Below are 17,004 nucleotides of genomic sequence, written 5' to 3' on the forward strand. Positions count from 1 at the left end.
TGGATCCCACTGAGTTTTAGGTTCATGTACCAGGACATTACTGCATGTATTGATAGAGCATAATTTTGAAAGAACCTAAGCAGACTTTCCCTGTGGCTCTCTCCAGATATTTAGATCCCTTTTTTCTCCTTCTGTTAGTGAGAAATTTAATTCATCTTCCTGAAAGCTTCCATCATCTGCAGCGTGAGAAAGGAGCAGAGCTAATGCTATTGCTTCTGACACTGAACACTGCCAAAAGCAACTTATAGCCGGCAGTAGTAAATTTTGGTATTGGTTATCTAATCCAGCATTGTCATGTCTAATTAGCAGATTGAACACCTCTACAAGGTGAAGAGTTTAAAACATGCTGGAGAATTTGGGTCTGTGCATTTTTCTAGACTGAACTATCTCAGAACAGGTGAATACCTGTTAGAAATGAACTGGGCATTTCAAGCCTGATTTTCACCCACGCTGAATGCTGGCAACTTTCTTCCCAGCTGGTCACACTTGCTGCTTCTGACAGTCAGGTGAACACTGCCCTGGCCACTGGAAAGGCTCCACGTGGTGCATACATTTGCTGCCTCTTCACTGTTCTAAAAGGCACCACATCCTTCCCCTGTTCTGCACAGAGTTGTCCTCTACTTTGGGTGCTCCTTACGCCTTTTAAAGTTGTTCTCTTTCGCAGAAAATGTCTAAGGAGTATGATACCTTTTTGTTTTCAGAAAGCAAATAATTCCCATTTATAATTTATGCCAAACATTTAGCCTGAAGAAGAGAAGACTGAGAGGGGATCTCATCAACATGTACAAATATCTCAAGGGTGGACGTCATGAGGACGGAGCCAGACTCTTCTCAGGGGTGTTCAGCAACAGGACAAGGGGCAATGAGCACAAACTGAAACATAAGATGTTTCAGTTGAAAATGCGGAAGAACTTCTTCACTTTGAGAGTGACAGAGCACAGGAATAGGCTGCCCAGGGGTGTTGTGGAGTCTCCTTCTCTGGAGATATTCAAAGCCCACCTGGATGATGTCCTGTGCAACCTGCTCTAGGTGGAACCTGCTTTAGCAGGAGGGTTGGACTAGATGATCTCCTGAGGTCCCTTCCAACCCCTGCCATTCTGTGATTCTGTGACTGCAATACTTTCTCTAGGAGATTTCTGATCTGTCCTTGGAGTAATAAGAATCATTGCAGCATTTCTGTGTTCTTGGCTTTATCACAATTCTTGTTCGCACCAATTACTCTCTTGGCTGGGCCTGAGGTGTGATCCCAGCTAACCAATCCCACAAAAGCAAATGCCTTTAAAAGTTGGAATGTGTACCTCTGGGCAGGCTCTTTCCCCCCCCAGTGTGTGAGGAAATATTTACAGATCCCACTTGGTTCTTCATTACAGTTATATTGGCTGTCCACAGAAGTTGATTACACTCTTGCTGGTTTGGCTTTTCTATTTACTTCTGTTGTGTCACATTTCTTCTTTTAAATGGCTTTTCCTAATAGCATCTTGTCACATTAGCACATGAGGCAATTTGACATTGCTTTAATCTATTCAGTATCCATGAACTACAGCATATATCATATACGCAAGAACTCTGCTTGATTTTCCAATTGCTCTTTGAGAGTCCGCAAGCCAGTCTTCTCCGAGGAGACTACATGGCAAGGAGTATGGTCACCTGCAGGTGACCGTCATGTATGGTGGAGACACAGGTACAGCAGTGTGGAGTAACCCCTACCAAGGTTGTCTTGGGTGACTGCTCCCAAGAGTGCCAGCAAATGTAAGCGCTTGAGACGGCAGCATATGCTGTAGAAAAGAAATTGCCTTGGAATGGAGCAGAGGAGAGGAAGCAATGAGGGCTTTAAACACTAAACAATTTATGTAATTACAAAGTGCAGATGCAGTGAGCAGCCTTGTTTGGGAGCTGCCTGCCAGACACCCCAGGCATTTCCCCGAGAGGCCACAGTTGACAGGACAGTCAGATTAGTGTTTTCAGTGCATTACCTTGTTTTTCCTAACAGCTCTCGTCCAGTGTTGCTGGTGGTCTCTTATCTTGAAGCCCGCTCTGTCAGTCAGGTCAGACAGGTTGGGTGTCCCCGATGCTGGGGGCTGGCAGGCTGGTTTAGGGCAGGTTGCTGTAGGGCTGGCAGGTGCCACAGAGGCAGGCTGTGCTCCAGCCCCTCCACAGGGAAGGAAGGAAGGAAGGAAAGAAGGAGGGGGGACTGATAACTTCTGCTCCTCCAGGCTGGAGCCCCAGCCTTGCCCCATGGCCGAGGTGTTTCTGCGTGGCCCCAGGAGAGGAGCGTGTGAAGGCTGCTTCCCACTGCGTGGCCTGCCCATCTCCCGAGGAGCCAAGGCTGCAGTAGCAGGAGCGGGAGTGCAGCTCCGTGATGCTTTGCTGCCTCTCACCAGCTCCCGTCCCCTCTGCAGCAGCTGTGGCCCAGAGTGCTGGGTGTGCTGGAGGGCGCCTCCTCCTCCTCTCCCAGCGCTGACGGAGACGGCCCATGGACCCCAGTTGTTCCCATCTGGTAGGTCCCACTGACCTGTATTTGTTGCACAGCCAGCTCTCTTCCTGTGTAGCTTTGCTGCAAGTCATAAATCATGATCGTAAGGAACACTTTTCTTTTGCTGTTTAGAAAACCAGATATTTTGCTTACTTTCTGTTTGCTCCCTCTCAGGCCATTTCTGCTCCATGAAAGAACTTTGTCCTATGGCTATTTGGAGTCTTTATAGCTTCTTCATAGCTTTGCAAACACTTTGAAAGTCCAAATCAATTATGTCAGCCATATTAATTTGCCCATTATTCTGCTGACATGCTCGAAAGCCTGTTCTAGGTCTTCACTGTCTCCTGTTGTGGAGGGAGCCAATTATTCTAATTAACATATGTTCCTAAAATAGTTACGTAGATAGTTTATAATTCCATTATTAGCTCATGGTATAACCATGTTTGTATATTGAACATCAACACAGTTATTATTACTGGTGGGTAGGAATGGCCTGTTACGGCAAATGGATCCCAAGCGAGCGCGTCAGGGGGAAGGGTGGCAATACCCATGCGGTGACTTTCCTGTGGACAGGCAGGCTTTGTCTGTGGAAGAGGCTCAGTAGCTTAGAGATGCTTTTTAGCAAGTCATTTCTCCTAGAGAGGCTGAAGAAGATGATGCTGGCTGTGACGTTTTTGAGTGTGTGTATATTTGCCAAGCAAGGTTTTTACTCTTAGTTAAAGGAGTCCTTTCCTCCTCAGCTGGAAAATTTTTCTTTATCATTCTATAGTTAAAGATACTGTCTAAGAGTTAAATTATTTACAAAAACAAATATTGATTTGTGTTCTTAATGTAATAGAAGCAGACAATTAAATGGGAAAAGGAAGTAGATCTGACCTTCAAATGCTGGAATCGCAGAGTTTAAATGAAAACTGCCTTAGTTTTCGTTTAAAAGACTTCCAGGTAAGCAGATCAGAGACCAAGCCATGTCATGCGCTTTATGTATGTTGACAGTGACGTCGAAGATTTTTTCATAAACTTTATTCATCAGCTATTTCTAGTTCAAGCGTATTCCTGGTAAGGTTAGAGACTTCAGCATGCAAAAGTTTTGTTTGCATTATGTGAAGCTGCCTTTTGCTTCTCTTTCCTAACTAAGGTTCTCAGACGAGACAAAATGTCTATATTGTACCTTTTTCCACTAGGCAGTGGCAGAGCTCTGTGTTATCTTGCTCCTTGGGGATGTCAAAGCACTGATTTTATAACTGTGTATTTTAAAACCACAAGCATTTGGTATTTAACTAACTGAAACATCTTTGTGACCGAAATCCTTGACAGGATTAGTGTCCCTATTCGGTTATCTCAGTGACTTCCTGAAAGGTGATGGGATGCCACCTTATAACAGCAGCATCTATGGCTGCAGCACTGGTAACTATAAGCCATAGCACTGTGTCCCATCCTTTGGTATCACAGGTTGCCAAAGCATCCCACTCACAGAAGGAATAACAGCCCAGGGAGCCTCAGGGTTCCTGACACTTCTCTCTCACTGTAATCACCAGTATTTACCCTCACCAAAACTTTTATTGCTTGTTTGGGTATTCCTTGCAACATCTGCAGAAGCTGTGCTTTATAGGCTGCCACTGGTGCTGCTCTAATGGTATGGCAGGGAGGATTTGAGGTAAAGCCCTCTTACAAATGTTAGTGATTTGGCAGGTGAAATACACTTCTAGTTCAGGAGCTCTTGATGATGCTTCGAGATAAAAGTTAACTTGGATTGTCTCTCACAGCCAGCCAGCCAGCTTTAGGCAGACCATGCTCCATCAGCCCTCTTAAACTGTGCAAGGAAAGCACTTTCTCCTGCAGGCTGCGGGATCTCTAGCTATGGGCACCAAGCTCATCTCTTTTTATGGGCCTTTTTGCCCCCGAGGTTTTACTCTCTAATCAGAAACTCAGCCTGATGGGGCTTCCCAAAGTACAGCTTCCAGTGTACTGGTTAGAAAATACTGTAATTTGTACATCGGGTGCTTTTTTTGCTGTATAACATTTAATGACCTTCTTTAACTTTGTAATTAAGTCAGACTCAGAAGTAATATCTCATATGTCTCACAACTCACTGTTTTTCTCAAGATCAGTATATCCAACTCCTGGAATTCAAGGTGGCATTTCTCAGGTGAGCTGAGTCTCCTTTACAGCACTCATGGAGGACCCTAAATTAATATAATTATAATGTGTACCTATAAAGCCCATTTATATTGCCACAGGAGTATGAAGTGCCTTTAATGTAAATGAGAATCTAGATGTTTTCATGTCTTTGTTTCAGTCTCAGGTAAAAATTATGTCTGCAAAGAAGAGAGGGGAAGGGATTTCACTTTCTGTTTTAGTAAGTTTTTAGCGACTGCATAGAACTTAAAACCATGTAAACATGCTCAAATTAGGAGAGTGATTGGTAAATACACCTTCTAGAAGCTAGAGGGCATAGGAGACACAGAAAGTCTCTGGTATAACCCAGTTATCAAGAGGTGTGAGTGACTCAGAGTAACTTTCTGTGCTTTTCGCATAAAATGGTACTCGCTACTTGAGTTCAAACTGATTTTATTCTCTTTCTGAAGAGAAGTGACTGAAAAGCAGAAATATCTTTCTGGATTTTTATCAATTTTGCAGATGGTCTAAAGGAAAATGAATTATTTGTGTTGCTATTGATCTAAATGAAGATGTTAATATATGCTTCCCATTTTTAATCCAGAATAGTTTAGTAATAAATCTATATTCTGCAGGAGCTCCTATCATTAACCATTAAATACGGAACTACTAATAACTGCTTTAATGGAGAAGGTCAAAGGTAAGTTCATAGGCATAGGAGCATTGCTATCGAGTTCAATAACCGTAGACTTCAGATTTTCACTTGCCAAGCTGGTCTGGTCAAAACATTTGGTAACTTTTCTTCATCCTTACACAGTATTTCTGTGATAGTGAAACCCTGCTGTGTTTTATAGCACAATCCATGTGTCTACTAGTAGAATACCTGCTTGGGAGGGATACTGGCAGACTTTTTGCAGTATAGACCAAGCCTTATTGTGTTTGCATTTTGATAATAAAGTTCACAGGGCTGATCCTAAACTTATAAGAGGAACAGGGCATCCTGAGCTGCTCATTGGAAGATCTCCCCAAATTCCAATGTGTTTTGTTTTCAATTCAAAATAATCCAGTGAGAGAACCAAACTTGGCCACAGTCTGTACAGGAGACAAGATGTACATATCGATTAGTTATGTTGAGTTCCTTAAGTCAGTTTACTTTCCCTCTCAAACAGAAAATCAAAGGTACCGTGAATTTGTAGGACTCCAGCAGAAGAAAGAAAATATTCCCTCCAGCCTTTGTGAACTGCTACATTTTCCACAGGTCTTATGCCTCAAGCCAGATGGGTGCTGAACCAGGGGATGGTATTCCAGTAAACACAACAGGACTGCTGGAGTAATGAAACTCCGCTGAATTATTCATTGGGTCCTGAATGATGCAGAGAGAGGAGTTATTACAGTGAACACCCCTGGAGACGGGAGCAGCAGAAGGCACAGGCCTGCCTGTGCGGTACACCTGACCTGTTCGCCCAGGTAGGCATCTGCAAAAAGGAATGTCTGTATAAATGAACTGGAGGAACCATGTTTGGTAGCTGTCCATTACTTGTCTGGAAATAGTCAATCTAATTCCAGAAAAACAGTTAAGGGCATGGTCCAGTGCCATGGACGTAAAATTAAAAGCACATTCAAGTGCTTTGCTGAAAAGCAATGGACTTCTACACATCTTTAAAGAGAAGCACATCAGGCTTGCTGGCTCAGATCTGATGATGCCTCCTAATAAATCAAAAGTCACAGACAAATACAGGAATGCAGAATACATCAACAAAGAGCTGGTTCCAAAAAACAGTGCCTACCAATAACGTAATTTTAGCCCATGAAGTATTTTCCCAGCTGGCCTTTGGAAATTGAGGAACTGTACAGCCTCATCAAAAAGGTAGGTAACTGGAGTTGCGGTACTCCTACTGCTGTCACGCTTTAATAATGATCAGTCATGTGTTAACGTTCTGAGTGAGGAAGTTGAAGGAGGGTGTCCAGCATAGGCAGAGAAGCTGGGGTGGAGAAAGTTACGATGGTGAGGCCAACTGTGTCTATAAAACTGAACTCGCCTTTCAAATAAAAAATATTTGGAGCTTTATTTGTGGATGGTGCTGGGAGGGAGTTTCTGCTGAAGCCTGCTGATAGTGGTGGTGAGTGAATCAGCGTTTCAGGCTACAGCTCTGGAGAAAAGATTACATCGGGGGTGGGGGAAAGGGAAGAAACCCCTCTATAGAATGAGTTTGGAATCCAACCCTCCCATCTTCCCAAAAGAAAGTTTGTTCTTCAAAACCCCATTACAAACTTTGGTAGAAGCAATAAAACATTCAAAATTACTGCATAATAGTCTGATTGCTGGTATCCACTCATGGCAGAGGAGCACTGGTAGGGAGAATCATGCTGCCGTTTCAGATTTGTGCTGGGCTTGCATGCGGTAATGATGAGGGCTACAGGCAAATCCAAGAGCAAAGTAGTGGGTGATACCATAGGGTTTGAGAAACATGCAGCGCCATGAGGGCTGAGGAGTTACCAAATGCTGCTCACTGAGTGACATCTGTACTGTGTACTCAACGAGGCAAAACCTGGTAGACAGGACATAAGCGTGTAAGTCAGGGCAGCATCCGAATTGTGCAATAGTGAGTCAAGGAAAAGCTGGAGTACTCAAGTTTCCCCACATGTGACTTCATGTCTTAAATAATGTCTTCTTAACACCATACTATTATAAAATCCAAGTACATAGTAATAAGCAGATTAATTTAACTCATCTGATATCCCATTTTAGATGTCTGGCTTCCTTCTGATGGTGGTTACTGCTAAGAGCTGTTGTACTACTTGAAATTCCCCGAGAACAAGGTACAGATGTTGCTTCACCACCAAATGTCACAGAATATTTGACTTTTTAATCCTCCAATGTTTTTAAAAAATATCATTTACAATTTATTACAATGTTTTTCTTGTCCATTAAAGGGAAAGTAAAACTTATTAGGTTGCCTTGTAGTCCTAGAGTAAAAATTAGCAAAAAAATCTGATACTTTGTTGTAAGAAACCAAAAAGATATTTGCTTTGCTACTGGATATCTAAGCGTATGGCTATGGGAGTATGTGACTCTGCTTAAAGGCATTTTTTTTTCCTGATAGTAATTTGCAGGAGACTGATACATTGTTAGTCCTAAAACTGCAGGTTTTGATTAACACAGTATTATCAACTTCACATGGTAGAAGACTGCTGTCTTTGCATTTCCTATAGCAGATGCACAGGCCACCTTTGCTAGCTCCATTTGGTAAGACTGTGTTGCTAGGCAGAGGCATGGAAAATTTCTAGTGTTGTTTCCTTGAAATTATATATATTTATGCCTTGGCACTGTCACAGGCCTCCTCTGTCCTGCCTGGTGACTGGAGCTATCTACAACACTGGGGTCTGGCACTTTATTCTCTGAGCTTGACTTCTAAGAGATCATAATTTATAGGGAGCTTCACTGCAAAACCATTTATTCTAAAAAGTTGTGTACTCATGACTTCTCCTTGCGATCTGGCTTGCGATTTTTGACTTGATTTTTTGTGGCATCTTTGTCTATAGGGCTGGAGTAGGATGATGTTTAGTTACTGCTTGTCTGAACTTTTGACACTCGCTGGCTGTTTTCTGAGTGTTATTCCCTATCCAGCCCAGATGTTTCTGCACATGAGCCACCCAGCCATTCAGCTTATTTTTTTTGGATGGCAAAGCCTTGATTTTGTCTTGTGATGGAGGACATTAGAACATGGAGACTACTCATTTTTTTTTTTGTGGAAGGACTCCAGCGGCTCTGGCATCCTTGCATGATTGGATGTGGTTACCGAGACCCATGACGTTCAACTGCTGCATTAACACTGACCTTGGTAGAGGTTATGTGATTTCTGTGGCATTTCTCTGGGCTGCTTTTGGGCATACTGTTATGTGTTTCCGAGAGACTGTAACTCAAGCTCGTGGAAATCCCTTAGGAATGACCCTTGAGAATACTGGCACTCCTCTCAGCCCATGCTTGACTGATGCTGCCTGCAGCCAGCGCCCCCCCCGGGGACTTGATATTTTAAGCCCAAATTCGGATCTCTTCCTCCCTTGAGATATATGTTGAGAGGGTTCTACTCTGCTTAAGTCTGACTGGTAGTATTTCCAAAAAAGAAGATGTTAAAAACTGGTTGACCATTCCTCATGCCAGATTTCCAAATAGGCTCTGCGTCCAGCAGGTCTCACTAGGACGAGAGAGCCAGGCTGAGTGCTGCGGCCATAAACAAGACAAAATGGGAAGATTTTTCAGAAAAGATGACTTTGGGCTATCCCAGCAAACCCCTTGTTAAACTCCCTGTTTTGGGCCACAGTGCTGGTACAGGTGTGAAGAGCACGCAGATACCTGGCCTTCTCCTCAGTGCTTTTGGGGTAGGTCAGGCTGGCTGAGGAGTGAAAAGCTGAGTTTCTCTAATGGCGGTGGCTTTCGCCCTTGCTTGTACAACACATTTTACATTATTACGTTGCTGGAATAAAAATGTGAAAAAGGCAGAAAAGGAGAAAGGAAGCTCACGTTTTCCAGTCAGAAGATTAAGAGTAAACTAAAGTGGCAATCATGTAAGGGCTTTGGTGTGTGCCTTACTGTAGGCACCGCCAATAGTCCCATTGCTGTGGGGGCAGGACAGAGCAAGGCTAAGCAGGGACTGAGAACATGCATAAATGAGAATGTATCAGAAATAAAATAGGAAGAGGTAAGCTGGGAAGGGCTAAAAATCCAAACCTTGAATTCAAAGAGGGAAGGTTATTCTGCTTCTTCCCCCTTCCAGGTTTTTGGGAGGCCAGTTCTGGCTACAAGCTGTATGGAGCAAGAAATCCGCCCTTATCTTAACAGATTTTGGGATGCTATTTAATTTGCATTGGATGCAATGAGAAAGAGAGAAAAAAGGAAATCCAGGCTCAGCAGAAAGGATAGGTTTTGGTGTGTGAATGCAGTTGCAGGATGCGACCACATCCATTAGCCAAGGAAAAAAAACAGCATGTTGGTGGTACCATTAGGCGTGCTAAGGAGTGCTGGTGTCGATGCCAGTGCATACTGAGCAGCCTGAGCGCTTACAATGAGAACAATTAATACCAGATTCCTGAGAAGGTGGCGGAATTTGCCAAGCATCCAAAAAACAACCAGACCATTTTCAGGTCCTGATTATTTCCTAAGGAACTGCTTGACCCCAAGGGCCTGTAGCAGCCATGAAAGTCTGCCTTTGCAAAGCCTCTTAGAATAGTTCCATTCAAATACAGACATAATTACACCTCTCCTCACAATATTACATTTCAAATATCCTCCCAGTAATCAGAATCACTGCAGTGTGTGAGGAGTGAAGAGCTCCTTTATCCTTACACCAGAAAGCGTCTGCACTGTCATGAGCTAAAGAAGGTTTATAATGGGAAAGGCTAATAGAAAAGGCTTTGAGGCATCATCACAGTCACAAAAAAGGCATGAGCAAATCTGAGACTGAGAGCGAGCGACAATGCTGTCCCTTTACTAGAACAAGCTCCGATAGAGAGTGAGTGAGAGAGAACAAGGATCCCTTGCATCCCCCGCAGAAAATCACAGCTACAGAAAAGTTGCTGTATAATTCACTTTGTTCCCATAGCTTTAGTCTTCTAACCTGCTCTAATTATTCCTGTTCAAGGCTGATTTTTGTTTGGCAACTTTACATTAAAAAGTGTTCCCACTAACAGAATTGCAAATGTGAAGCAGAGAGAACAAGACTTATGCTTGCAGGAAGGATGGGGGGAATACGAGGTGTTCAGATGCAACTTGAACCAGTCATCTGGCTGAACTTTCCATGAAAATATCTCTGCTACTGGCTGTGCCTACTGACTTGCCCTTATTTGCAGTAGGGCCACGGTTTTCTGTCTCCCCTTGCCGAAGAGCAGAAATGTTGACCTCATAAGGGATCCCTTCCAGTTTGTTTCCCATTTGTTTTTTGTACTAATACACAGTTTATGCGTGTTTTTGACATGAGCATTACATAACTCAGTCATAAGCCTGTCAGAAGTTTCAACCAGCTCTATGTGTTACGCCGCGACATCCAGAGCTCTGCTTTCCAGAATGGAGTGTGAGTTTTGTCACTCATACTCCGTATCCTCACAATGGGACGGTCGCTTTGCAGGTAGTAGCAGGACATGTCTGACAGCTATGTGAGTGGGAAAGTCTGTAAAATCCCAGCATCTCAGAGATACTAAGTTCCCACAAATTTTATCAAAGTCAGCATCCAGTGGGGTGAGACCCAAGGTGGTTTCCTACTAAAGGGAAGGTGAGGAATTAGCTGCTCTCGTTTACAGAAACTGCCAGTCTCTGTGATCTAGAGATGGGCTTGAGGAGTCTGGCAGAAGGAAGCAGGGGAGCCGTAATGGGCATAATTTGGGACATGGTAAGCGACCGAGATTAGGAAGTATAATAAGCAGCATGGAAATTCCAGGAAAACAACCTTTGCTAGTTCTGCTGCTCGTACAGAGATATGGACTTTGCAGTTCCTCTCCAATGGGTATGGGTGTGCATTCAAGGAACAGAGGTCTAGGGAGGTGACCTTTTTTTTTTCAAATAAAAAGCAACTCGTAGTGGTGATTTGATTGTGGGACACAAAAAAAGAGAGCACAGAAGAGACAAGTAGCTGAGCTAGAAGAGGAGCCTGAAATTATAGCCAGCTGGCTCCACAGGCATTGCTTTGGATTGCCTTAATCTTTGTGCAGCCCAGCCCAGCTGAAGGGAAGGTGACTGATGCACCTGTTGTCACTTATACGCAAAGAAAGATACGCAGGCAGGCAGTAAATAATATTTAAAATGGAATAAGAAACAGTAATGAGTAAGCTATACACTATGTGACTGTTACTGCAGGAAGCTTTACTGAAAGAGCCTGCAAAGCCTGAGGACTGTAACCATACATAGAAACAAACTGAGCTGGTTTGACTGGAAGCCTGTAATTTCCTAGATTAACAGTTTGCAGAGATATGGTTTAGTACTAAGTGAGGGTTGCTTACTGACAAAAAAAAAGAAAAAAGTTGTTCAATAGATATCGATTTGTCTAATTATATGCAGGATTTATTTAAAGCGGAGACTGGTCTGCTTTTAGAAAAACTTGTAGCGGGTGTGTCTGTCTGAGCGCATTTGCTGTTGGAAGCGTTGGCTTCCCACATGTGGTATCATTTAGCTGTTTTTAAAACATATAAGAAGGAATGCATTTCTTGATACTAAATCATCTTATCTTTGATGAAGTACAGGTGATGCCAGGTTATATCTATGGTGCTATCAAAGTAGCATTTGACATAATGAGGGAAATTTTATATGCCCCATGGTCATTAGTATTTCTGAGGAGAGTAATGACAATGGGCCGAATACCAAGAACTTTGTTTGACGGTCACTCTGTGGAAAGGGCTCTGGGTCTGCATGGCAAACTGGGTGAGCTGGAGCTGTAGCTCCGTGGAAGCCATCCAGGGGTGTTTTCCCAGTCCCACTTGGTCTCCATGAGTTGTGGGGACTGTGGAAATTTGGTCTTATGAACCCAATAAAGAAGAGTGGCGGATGACAAACTCCTGCTGGAATTTTTTCCCAGTTTTCATTAACCTCTGTATAGATATTATTTTAATCAAAATAATCTTGACAGCACCTATGAAAAAGCTCTGGGGGTTGCAACAGCAATTAAATGTGTTGTCAAAAATGATAAGCAGCCTGATATCACAGGAAGGAAATTAACACTCTGACCAATAATGGAACAGTAATCTTAATCCAGAGCTTTTTGCATCTCAGGAACTCCTTAAAATGGATGGATTTTGGAGACCAGGCAATTTTAGAACAAGACAGTTAAGCAATAGGTGCCATAAAGCATCTCCATTTTAAAAGGCAGTGTCATACTGGTGTAATAGAGGCTGATAGCCAGCCAGCAAGAAACGTGATGTTAATTAGACATTAATAATGGTGTAGGTACAAAGCCCTGACTATTTTCCTAAATTTTGGATATTGGAAAGATAGGGAATTGTATTCAACATTAGGTCCTGGCAGCCGAGTTTAACAACAAGCTACATCAGTCCCGTTTGTCTGTTAGGGGTTGTCCACTGCAGAGATAAGGCATGGAAATGCTGGCAGGCTCCTCACTGTTGTGAGCAAGGTAGGGTTTGAGAGCCTTGGTTTTGAGATTATGGGAGCTGCGCTGAGCGCATAAATGCACAGGACTTTTGGTAAATGACAGACTCCTAAATCATAGTGTTTTGTTCATCCTTTTAGACCTGGCACCGCATTTGGGCAGGCACAAGAAAAATCAAACACTCTGCTGGCCCAGGTTGGCAGGCACAGTCCTCCCCCCAACAACACCAGGCTCAAGAGGTGCAAATGGAGCTGCGGTGGGTGCAAGGACCAGGCTGCTCTGCCTGGCACACTCGCAGAAGGACCGGTGAGCAAGGCCACCCGGGAGGGGGCAAGCTGTAAAAACAGCCACAGTCTTACTATGGGAGAGGGTGTCAGGCGCCTGAACTGAAGATTGGACTCAAATGGCTCCTCAGGAGAAGAGAAGTGGGAATAGCCCATCAGTAGGCACCAAGGAGGTCCTGTATAGGCAGGCTGTTAGGACCTGGGAGTTGTTGAAGCTGTCATTATTCAGAAACTTGAAATAGAAAATGATGCTAAAAATTATTATGGTTTCCTGGGTACCCCTGCAGCACTGCCTGAGGTGAAATACTTCTCTACCTGTTGCAAGGGCAAGGGGTGAGGCATTAGAAGGGATTTTTGTAACAAAGGGTTAAAGGAAGACATTCAATGCCTATGTCAGCAAGAAAAGGACTGACAAGTTTAATAAAGATAATCCTGCCTTGTCCTTATCCTGCCTCCCCAAATGTAATCTAAGCAGAGCTGCACCTTGGCACTTAGGGCTTCCTTTTCCCCTTCTGCCCCCACCCCTGCACCCCAGCTTGTTCTCCTCTCCTTCATGTTTTCTTGGCCCACTCTCAGCAAATATGAGAATTAAGGGGCGGGATGATAGCACGTCATGTCCCTGGTTAGGGAAACCTGCACAGTAGTGTGCCTGAGATGTTTTGAAGGGAAGCAAGTTTCTTGTCCTGCGGAAGCTTACTAGGTCGTTGTCTTTTTGGGTAATGCGTGTGGACCCATCTACAATGTGCACCCATCTATGCAGAATTTTTTTCCTTTCCTTTTTTCATCCCTAAAATTAAAATGAATCTCTCCATTCAGTTGAAGCTACATCTTGCGAGAGCTGGGATTTGAAGAAGAAGATAGTAAGTAGCGAGATGCTAAAGAAAGAGCTTGTTTCTTTCTTGCTTTGCAATAATGCCCAGCAGTGTAAAAAGACTGGATCCTGTTATACTAGAGAGTAATTCAAAATGCAGTAAGAGATATTTCCTACCCCAAGGACATTCACACTGTAAGGAAACTTGAAACATCAGGGCAAAAATGCAGCATGTAAGTATGGAGAACCAGGGAACAGGGGGACAGTGGGTGCTTCTTTTCTCTGTTTGTTCCTCCCAACCCTTCAACTTACTGTTGTGGTTGATTAATGCCTTCTAGTGCATCTGGATAAAGGCTTTGACTCGAAGGATGATGACAGCCAGGACCAGCTTACTTTATGGACTAATTCAGGGGAGAGCTTTCTATGCTTAAGGAGTAGCTTGGAAGGTAGCCCAGAAGGCAGCGGTGGCTGGAGAAGCCCTAAGACTGACCGGCAGGGTAGGGCATTCACTTGGTGAGCAGGACCAGGAGACGGGGACTTAGAGCTGTGAAAAGGACTAAAAAGAGGTATCAGTGCTTAATGGAAAAGGGTGGCAATGGAGGACATCAAAGGGGGATTGATGGGAGCAGAATAACAAGCAAGCGTGAAAGGGGCAATGGGTGAGGAAGCTGGAGCGGAGAGGAGAAGGCAGTGGGCACAAAAGTTCCACCTCTTTGATGATGACAGAGTTTTGGGGAATTGAACTAAAAGCTTCCCTTGTGAGGAAAGTCTCGTATCTGGGGAGCTGGAGGGATCAGTAAAGACGTACACTGAGTTTCAGCATCAGCTTCCAGACTGAATGTACACAGGAAACAGCCAGGCTTTCTTATTTATATAATAAGAGTATAATAAGAGTAAAAAATAAATGCAACAGAAGTGCAACATATCATTTCCAAGGTATTTTCATACTTTATGAAGTCAGAGGTTTACGTTTATTTTATAAGTCAGCAAGAGGCAAAATGTGAAGTACTTCTAAGGAAACACCTGTGTTGAATAAAAACAGTAACATACCAGACATAACATGGGTGGTAAACCAAATGTTTAGCTTTCCACGTAAAACTATTAATTATTTTAACTAAAATTATTTCATTAAAAAAGATAACCCTGCATTTGTTGAAAATGTGTTGTCGTCCCACTAATCCTGACAACAATGCCACTTAAAAAAGTTTTTTACAGCTTTTTTCCAGTAAACCACATCTGGATTTCTAACCTCACTGAAAGTTTTTATTGTGCTTCTCTATCAGACTGCATTGTAATGGAATTGTTATTTATCTCCAAATTTATCCAGTTCCTCCTTTGTCAACAGTCTTGTTTAACAGGGTCTTTAATTACATTCTTCTACTAGCTGACCACTACAAAAATTGAAATCCTCACCACAAATCTGTAAAAATGTTTCCACTTGCGCTGGGAGACAAAAATAGAATGATTCCATGTCTTTTTGGACGGATGCCTAGCTGAAACTATGTAGGGTTTGACTGACAAGAGGATGTAGTCTTTGCTGAGAGGACTTTCTTTAAGGTCCTTTTTAGTCTTCAGGAACATTTAAGTGGATGAATGAAGAGAGGATTTACGCTAGTTTCACTTCATTTTTGTTAACTTTACCTGCTTTTTTTGGTAACTTTTGTCTTCCGCAACAAAATCTTTGCAGCTCCTCGGGCTTACTGAATCACAAGCTGGTAAGTAGTAACTTCAGGAGTTTTGATTTGGAACGGCACTCTTTTCTTTTGTGTACAGCTGTGGTAGAAGAATAAAACCCCTTTGTGCAGCTAAGCAAAAGTAGAATTATTTAAGTGCTCAGTGTTCACCAGGGTTATAACTGTGAAGCGTAGCCTTTCAGTGGTGAATAAATGCAGTTAACACATAGCTCAGCCTGCGAATGCAGCGGAGAGACTTTACTTGAGTAAGTTCGGGATTATTTTGCATCCGAGCGAGCTCTCCCCGCCGCGCTGCACGGCACATTATCCGTTTCCTGGGGAGTGCGGATGGGAGCTTACAAAGCACAGCAGGTAATTGGCTGCCTCACTTGAAAAAGCAGAAAAAGCATATTTGTTTGTATATACAGAAGGAAAATGGGAACAAATGGTAATTATTAGCGGGTGATAGTATTTGCCCATAGTCCTGTCTGTGAGATTAAATCCATACCGACGCTCTGTAAGAGCAGTGAGTGTGTTAAATGCGATGTTTAGGCGGTTGAGCAACTTTTTCTGCCAATGCATTTTGGACTGGACCTTCCGTGTGCTTTGAATGTGAAAAAGGAGGTGAATGTGTATGTGATAACATGGTTTTTCAGAGTGTTTTCTTCTGCTGTTCAAGACTTATGTTTCTGTGCCTTAGTGTATATTTTTGTACCGTTACTTTATTTTGAACCATATCTTATGTGAATGGTCCTATCTCTGAAGTCAGTGGAAAGTGAACGTAGCTCAGCCTTTAGGCACTTACTTCTGTGCTTCTAAAACTTGCTTACACTGATGCAAATATTTCCTCTTGGAAAGGGAAAGCTATTACTGGGTTAGATACTTTTTCTCAATTGCACATGTGGCAGTTTCTACAGACAGACTGCAAAAAGCTGTAATGGTATATCTGTGCTTTTTGTTTGAAGTGGTTTACATCCAGATGGGGTGTGGAAGTGTTTTGGCAGTGTAAAGGCAATTGTACCAGGTTCCTCCTAAAATAGGGCCATTTTCATGGAAACCTTTTTATTCGCGGCTTTTTCTTTCCCTTCTCTCTTTAATTAAATGAAGCATGAAGTCAAGGCTGATAAATGCTAGAATAACATAAAATCTATTTTAATTTTCATAATATAAACACATCGGGTAAAAACAACCATATCTGAGGTTTCATATTTTAAAGATTTATGCATACAGGTAAATATGCATGATGGGTCTCACTGGAATTTGTTGACACAGGAGTAGAATATTCACTTCAAAAGTCTTTGCAGTCTCATGTTGTGGGACTCCAGTCCTTGGGCAGTTTGGTTTTAATCTGTTTGCTGAAAATAGCACCAAGAAACCTGTACACTATGATGGAAGTTGAAAATGTGCTGCACCTGTAGGAGGAGACAAAAATGAAATCTTTTATGGATTTACTAGGTCCACATGACTGTATATAGGGAAGATACTTGGAAGACTGAAAAATAGATTATACATTTTTAACACTTTCCTATCCTCACTAGTTTCCTCCTCTTTGGTAAAG

The 17,004-nt window shown here is 42.8% G+C and overlaps 1 protein-coding gene across 1 annotated transcript in view; it reads left to right on the forward strand.

Annotated features, from left to right (window-relative positions):
* Window positions 1-2,235: 2,235 nt before the first annotated feature.
* Window positions 2,236-17,004, forward strand: part of INSC (INSC spindle orientation adaptor protein) — a 157,424-nt gene continuing 142,655 nt past the window's right edge. Inside the window, exon 1 of the mRNA XM_009635378.2 lies at window positions 2,236-2,497. Within this exon, the coding sequence (XP_009633673.2) occupies window positions 2,236-2,497 (262 nt within the window). The remainder of the gene's footprint in view (window positions 2,498-17,004) is intronic.

Source organism: Egretta garzetta, unplaced genomic scaffold, assembly GCF_000687185.1.
Source record: "Egretta garzetta isolate BGI_Z169 unplaced genomic scaffold, ASM68718v1 scaffold133, whole genome shotgun sequence".
Lineage (NCBI taxonomy): Eukaryota > Metazoa > Chordata > Aves > Pelecaniformes > Ardeidae > Egretta > Egretta garzetta.